General features: G+C 40.9%; 1 protein-coding gene across 1 annotated transcript; it reads left to right on the top strand.

Moving 5' to 3' along the window:
- Positions 1-5: 5 nt before the first annotated feature.
- Positions 6-509, top strand: LOC103782600 (alpha-(1,3)-fucosyltransferase 4-like; the record flags this gene model as incomplete). The annotated part of the gene is made up of 1 exon (XM_008950375.1): positions 6-509. A coding segment is annotated over one exon (504 nt), but the record flags the coding sequence as incomplete, so codon positions are not given.
- Between the last annotated feature and the right edge of the window lie 6,864 nt (positions 510-7,373).

Raw genomic sequence — 7,373 nt, 5'->3', positions numbered from 1 at the left:
TCATCAGCAACTGGAACGAGGAGCACGCCCGGGTGCGCTACTACCGCCAGCTGAAGGAGCACCTCGCCATCGACGTGTACGGAGCACGGGGGCTGGCGCTGGCCGAGGGCGGCCTGGTGGAGACCGTCTCGGCCTACAAGTTCTACCTGGCCTTCGAGAACTCCCAGCACACCGACTACATCACGGAGAAGCTCTGGAGAAACGCCTTCGCCGCCAGCGCCGTGCCGGTCGTCCTTGGGCCCCGCAGGGCCAACTACGAGCGCTTCATCCCCCCTGACTCCTTCATCCATGTCGACGACTTCCCCAGCCCTCGGCTGCTGGCCACCTATCTGAAGTTCCTCGATAAAAACAAACCCAGCTACAGGAGGTATTTTGCCTGGAGGAAGAAGTACGAGGTCCACATCACCTCGTTCTGGGATGAGCATTTCTGCAAGGTCTGTGAGGCCGTCAGGGCAGCCAGGAACCAAACAAAGACTGTACGAAATCTGGCCAGCTGGTTTGAGAGCTGATGTTCCTGGCGGGTGAGGCTTACCCGGCCAGCCTGTGCCAGCAGTGGACCGAGTCAAGGCGTGGGGAAGGGTGGGTCTCGCTCACGGAGATTGTTCGCCGAGGTAGGATGCAGAAGGCTGCCATCGGTGAGAGACGCGTACAGGTAAAGATAAACGAGCTGTGGAAAGCCTACGAAAAGAAGATTTTATTGAAGTGCAAAATTATGAAATTAGAAAGAAACATCTCGCAAAATGATTCTTAAAGAGCCAAATTAAATTTCCGAAAGTCGTACAGCTCTGAAACCTTTGCAGTTGTGCAGAGCTTGACGTGAATAACTGACGCCAGCTTCTTCAGCCGTGCAGCTGAAAGCAATTTTGTCGGCTATGACAGCTTCCTGGACCATGAAAATTTCTTCTGCTTACAGGGTTTACGTGGTCGGCGCTGGCTTTCTGTGCTCTGAAGACAAAAGTGAATGTTTTTAACAGTGGTTATTGGGTGTGTGAAGGCTATTTGCAGGCAAATTCTGAGCCGTGAGCATTGAATGCAAGAATGTAATGAGACAGTAGCACTTTTTAGCAAACTTTGAAATTGCAACAGCCAACTAATAATGCTTTGAGCCAAATTATAATTCCATTTAGGAAAAAGTGTGTGGAGGGGACCGGATCTGAGTGGAACAAACAGCTCAGTTGATGTAGAGTATTTCTTCCACTGCCTAGCAAAACCATAGGCAAGTTTCTCGTGTATGAAAGTGGAGAATAACTTTAGGAAAAGACAGACTGTGGAAAAAAACTTGGAACTTTTCCACCTTACCTTTATTCAGGAATTAGAAAATGTTTACAGGAATCTGCATGTTTTTCTCTGCAAAATTACTGCCATATAGGAAAAAGCAGGGAAAGGCTCAGAACTACAGGGTTTTTATTAATATATTGAATATGAGTACAGAAGGGCTAACTTATTTCTCTAGTGCCATTAGACAGTCCTCTTGTGTAGTGATTGTTTTGGTTTATGGTATGCATTTTTAAAAATTATGCTGCTGACAGACTACTTAGAATGCCACTTTAATGTGTGTAAAATATTAATTAGCCCCCCCCCCCCCAACTCAGGTTCCAAATAACTGCCTTTCAAAAAGAAAATTACTACACAGAATAAGATATAGACTGTTGGTAAAATACAGACTGTGTGAGAAAAGAATATGAAAAGGGAAAGTTTTACTATTTTTTTTTTCCTTTAGTTTTGAGTTTTTTTATTTCAGTTCAGTGTTTTATTCAGTACATAGATTCCTAAGATAAAACTTCCTCCTCTTAGTGGTTACCAGGAACATGCAGAGTAACTGCTCCCTTTCAGACTTTGCCATTTTGCTGGAGTCTTCCTAGTAGTCAGTGTATGCTTACTTTTTGGTTATGTGCAATCTTGCTTGGTGAAGCCCAGAAAGAAGGTTCAGTTGCAATTACACATCCTCAGAAAGCTGAGCCCTCCCTGCTTTTTGCAAGTGTGAGGTTTGGTAGCAAAAAATTATAACCCACAGGAGTCCTGCACAAATGATTAAGGGGTTTATCCAGCTCCTCTTTAAGGATGGTCCATGGAGTTTCTTCACTCAGAATAAAATCATGTGCACAGAGCTGATGGGGAAAGAAGAAAATCGGTTGTAAATAAAAGATGGGCACCAGAACAGGTGAATTTACTGGCATTTGTGGGCCAAATTTAGGTTAGAAGAGGATTGGATTTGACTTGAGCAGCAAGGGATGTCAGGTAGGTGCATTTAAGATTTATGAGTTGGCAGCCTACTCTTGTTTTTAATTAGATGTTCCCCATGATTAGGTAAGCATGGAACAAAGGCATATTGAAAAAAAATTTAACAATAATGAAGTTCATTAATCATTTGCACAGATTTACCAGATCAGATCTTGCTGGCTCCTATGTTTATCCCTTCTGCTTTTGTGCAAGGAAGGATCATTGAAAGTACTTGTATCTTTCTGGTTTTAATGCCAAGAGTTGCGGTAAAAATTTTATTGGAACAGAAGAGAAGACAGTCAATGTAATGTGAAGTGAAGTAGGGATGATCCCCAATGCTGTATTTTCACCTGAACAGATCTTAAGTGATTGTTTAAAGCAAAAGTAACTTCTTTGTGGTACTCTCCGTTTCTCTACTCCCATTAGATTTGGCTTGATAATTCTGAAAATCTAGTAAGTATAGCATTAACAGTAGTAGCTAAGAGTCAGGATGATAGAATTTCCTTCCCTTTGAATTACCCTTTTTTTCACAGGTTTTATCACAGTTCATGTAAATGTATACAAACACAAACCCCTGATCTTAAAAGTGGTAAACTAATATTTAAAATTGTACTGCTTTTTAGCAGGCTGTGGAAACTAGTGCTTTTTTTCAGTCCTCCTAAATTTTTTAGCATTTTCTGAAAGTTTGCAGGTACACAGTCCTTCTGTGTAATCGCTAGAAATATCACAGGCAGAAGATGAGGCTACAGGAGCATGGAAAATTCCAAAGATGGCAACCAATATTTTTTTTCTCCGCCTTTCAAAGAAAAGCAGTTGCAGTCTTTGATGAACTAGAGTTTTGTAAAATTCAGTAAGGAGCTATGCAATAGTTAAAGCATCATGTTTGAATAAGGTGATCACAATCGTGCTGTATTTGTAATTTATGCATTGAGGTTATCGAAGAATTGTATAATGAAAACTGCAGTCTTGTAATAATTATTGCTGAGCACTTGTGTTGGGAGAAAAGAAGCCTTTTTGTAGTTTCATCATTCCTGCCTGAGTGTTACACACTTTCCCCTTGAGATTTGGGAGGAAATTCAGCCCTGGTCTACTGATTGAAATCAGTAATGCAGCATCTCTACAGATCTGCTTTGGTTTTTGGCTGCTCCACTCCACTGTCTGATAGTCTACTGTTATCAGCTAAGGACTGGCTTTTGTAGATCAGTACCAGACTCCACAAGGTATCACAGGTGATGTACATGATCCATCTGTAAAATAAAGCAAAATTATTTTCTATTTTAAGTAGAAAAATCCTTTTGAAGACATTTTGAAAAGGTATTTATGCCATGCCTTAAAATATTGGGGTAAAGTGAGAGAAAGGAAGATCATTATCTTCTCTGTTTTATAAGGTGAAGAAATAGTATTACTTTTAAATTATGATGTGAATGGAATAGAGAATTATGTGATCGTTTAGGTTATGTATTGTATCTCAGGGAATTTTATACTGTAAACTCTCAATCTTCACAGAATGAAGTAACTTTGTATTTATTTAGATTGACACAATAAAATTAAAGGAACTAGCACAAGATTAATTTCAAATTTTATCTTATATGTTATGAAACCTGTAGAAACCTGCTTTTTAAAGAGAATTAATTTCTTTTCATGTTTGTTTAATCAATAGAACTGATGGATTGTTCTCTAAGTAGTCAGACTGTCTGAGGTTAGGAATGAAACCTGGGTGTGCCAGGAGAAAAATATTTTCATAGGAGAGGCTGTGCTGAGTTATTTTCCATATGAAAAGGAGCATTTATAGAGGTTGGACGTCTGCTGAAAAAATGTCATTTCAAACAAAACCAAAAAAGCAAACTTTCTCTTGATCTACAGAGAATTTGGATGTGGTTTGATTTCTTTTTTATCCTTTAAATGTCAAAATAAAATGGAGGTTTTATTTATGTTGATATTGAGCACTTGGTGCTACAGCTGCCTTTTTAGCTGCAGGTTTTGATACTTGTTCATTGTTGTCTCCAACTAAGCAACAAAAGACAAAGAGTCCAAAGCTTCCCCCTAAACTTCTGTTAACACTGTTTGCAGCACAGGTGATTGCTTCTCTCTTTACTCACCTTCTGTACCGTTTGGTGTATAGGATTGAGAAATTTCAGCATTTCTGAAACTTGCTGCCCATCCAGGATGGGGTCAGTGCTACAGTCCTCACTTTATCCCCTCTCTGGTGATTGCCATCCTATCACCAGCACATTTAAGTTTTGAAAGTAGAGCTTAAACTGGCTGCTTGTTTGCTCGGGGAAATGTTTTTTGGTTTGGTTTGTTCTTTTTTTTTTTTCTGGTTTTCCAGATGTGAGTAACTCTGGGTTGGGGAAACTGATGGAAATATTTTTCTGCCGCACACTGGGTATCGTTTGTTCAGGTTTGTTTGGTGACTCCTAAGAAGTGAGTTATGCCTGATTAAACTCACTCCCACAGCTCTCTGTCCAACAGTCATATAAAATAGTGTTTGTTTTAAGAGCGTAAACAGTCTTTTGTAGGGAGCATAGAGCTGACTCAATCTAAAATCTGTTAATGAGAACACAATGACTTAACGTGGATTTAAGTGATATTTAAATAAAGATAAATCAGGGTCCAAGTATAAAAGCCAATTTCTAATCCGTAAAGTCATTATTTAAATAACTTGGGTGTTGCTTGTTACCAACTAGTTTTAACAGTCATGATCTGTATGAGTCTGTATTTTCTTCTGTATGGTCAGTTTAAAAAGAACACTTGAGACCAGACTATCACAGAATGGTAGGGGCTGGAATTGACCTCTGGAGATCATCTAATCCAACCCCCCTGCCAGAGCAAGTTCATCCAGGGCACATCACACAGGAACGCATCTAGGACGGGTTTGAAAATCTCAAAAGAAGGAGACTCCACAACTTCTCTGTGCAGACTGTTCCAGTGCTCCATCATCCTCACAGTAAAGAAGATTTTCCCGATGCTGAGGTGGACCTTCGTTTGTTCCAATTTGTGCCCATTGCCCCTTGTCCTGTTGCTGGGCAGCAGTGAAAATTGAGACCGTCCCCATCCTCTTGACACCCACCCTTCATATATTTATAAACATAAGATCCCCTCTCAGCCTTCTCTTCTCCAGGCTAAACAGCCCCAGGTCTCTCAGCCTTTCCTCATAAGAGAAATGTTCCAGTCACTTAATCATCCTTATAATGCTCCATTGGACTCTATCCAGTAGTTCCCTGTCTACCTTGAGCTGTGGAGCCCAGAACTGGACACAATATTCAAGATGTGGGCTCATCAGGGCAGAGTAGAGGGGAAGAACAATCTCCCTCAACCTGCTGGTCACACTCTTAATGCCCCTCAGGACACAACTGGCCATCTTGGCCACAAGAGCTTATGGCTGGCTCATGATTAGCTCATTGTCCACCAGGATTCCCACATCCTTCTCTGTGGAGCTGCTTTCCAGTTGGTCAGTCCCTAACCTGTACTGGTGCATGGGGTTATTCCTCTCCAGGTGCAGGACTCTATACTTCTTCTTGTTGAATTTCATTAGATTCTCCTCTGTCACATTTATCTGTCTATTCTACATTCTGCTCAATTTGGCACAGTGGCAGCTATTCCTGAGAGTCTCACCTCAAAGAATATCTGAGAGGAATAAGACAAAGCCTGTTTTTTAAGGAGTGCTTTGAGACCTGCAGGAATTCAGCACTGCTGGTGGTAAGGTGCTCAATGTGTTCAGGAAGCACCCTGAAGGTACGAGCTCCTTTTAATTGGAAAATTTTCTCTTAAGGAGCAAATACTTCTCTGAAGTCCTTCAGTGATTCTAGATCCTTGAGATTATAATTGCATGGGTTTAACTTTTGCAAACAGAGTCAAAATAGGACTTTATTTCAGTCATGCTCAACCCTTTAATAACATTATTTTAATAACTATCAAAAGATGGACCAATATTTGAAAATTGCATTTCTCTCTGTGTATTAAACCATGTTTTGAAGTTAATCAGCCAACGTGTGGTTGTATGTGTTACAGAAGACGGTTCTGCATTTCACCCTTGTATTTGCCACTGGTGTAAAAGACACTCTAATTATTTTGGATGATGGGAAGCTTGGTCCAGGAGGAAGCAGAGCACTGGCAAGAGCCCAGTTGTGGCACACCGGCTCTGAGATCCTGATCACTGGAGCGTCTATGACTGGAAATTGGCCATCTTGTTGATGAGCAGAAGGCAGAAGGGTGATTGCAAATAGAAAGCATAGATTATCAGATTGTGAATATATATTTTTTTTCATTGTCCTAAAGGCAAAGTTGGATTTATAATGGAAAAATTGTACCAAAATTTTGAAAAGCTCATACAATTAAAAAAATGGCTTGCACTGGAAATCATGGATATACATTTTAAATTCCTAACTGTGACCAAAGATAATTTTCTTGGAAATGCTGACACTAACCCAAATTAAAAGCAGAGAATATATATTCAGAGTTGTGCTTGTGCTCATGAAACATCTGCTTCTGAATACAAGTGGCCTGCTGAGATTGAGGCAGAGCTCTGAATGTTATCATTTTGCTTCCTGTCCCAAACCTACATTTTGCTTGACTTAATGCTAGGTTCCCTCCTCTGTCATTCACACATTTCTCCTCAAATATGCACAAGCTCTAAAGGCTTCTCACTTTGGAGCGAAGAGCTTCTGAGTCCTGTCTTCCTCGGACTCCACTTTAGGTCCTCACTTTTGTAGGAGCACACATGATTTCCAGAGGTACTCCAGGCACACACAGCTGCAGCCAGCTGTGTGCATCCTGGGCTTTATCTGTTCCTACCTCTGCCCCTGCATGACAAGAAGAGGAGAACAAGGATACCACCAGCTCCTCTGTCTATTATCTTACAATCTTCTATCCCTTTCCCACCCTTGTTCTGAACTATGCTTTTAGTGCTGGAGGATGAGGAGGATGGAAACATCTGTGAGAGCCAGCATGCGTGTGACCTCAAGAGAGAGTTTGAGTGTGCAGCATATTAATGAAGGCAAAGAGAAAGAGGAGAGACATCTTCCTAATTGTGCTTCCCAACATACGATCTTCTTAAACCTTTGGAAGAAATATGACTGAAGGCAAAGGAAGGCACAGGATAGTTTTAGCCCTTTTTAACACCTGGAGAATTGCTAGTTTATCTGGGATCATTG

This window comes from Merops nubicus, unplaced genomic scaffold (genome assembly GCF_000691845.1).
Source record: "Merops nubicus isolate BGI_N331 unplaced genomic scaffold, ASM69184v1 scaffold16502, whole genome shotgun sequence".
Taxonomy (NCBI): Eukaryota; Metazoa; Chordata; class Aves; order Coraciiformes; family Meropidae; genus Merops; species Merops nubicus.
The sequence above is the reverse complement of the archived record's forward strand: the minus strand, read 5'-3'. Positions and strand labels throughout refer to the sequence as shown.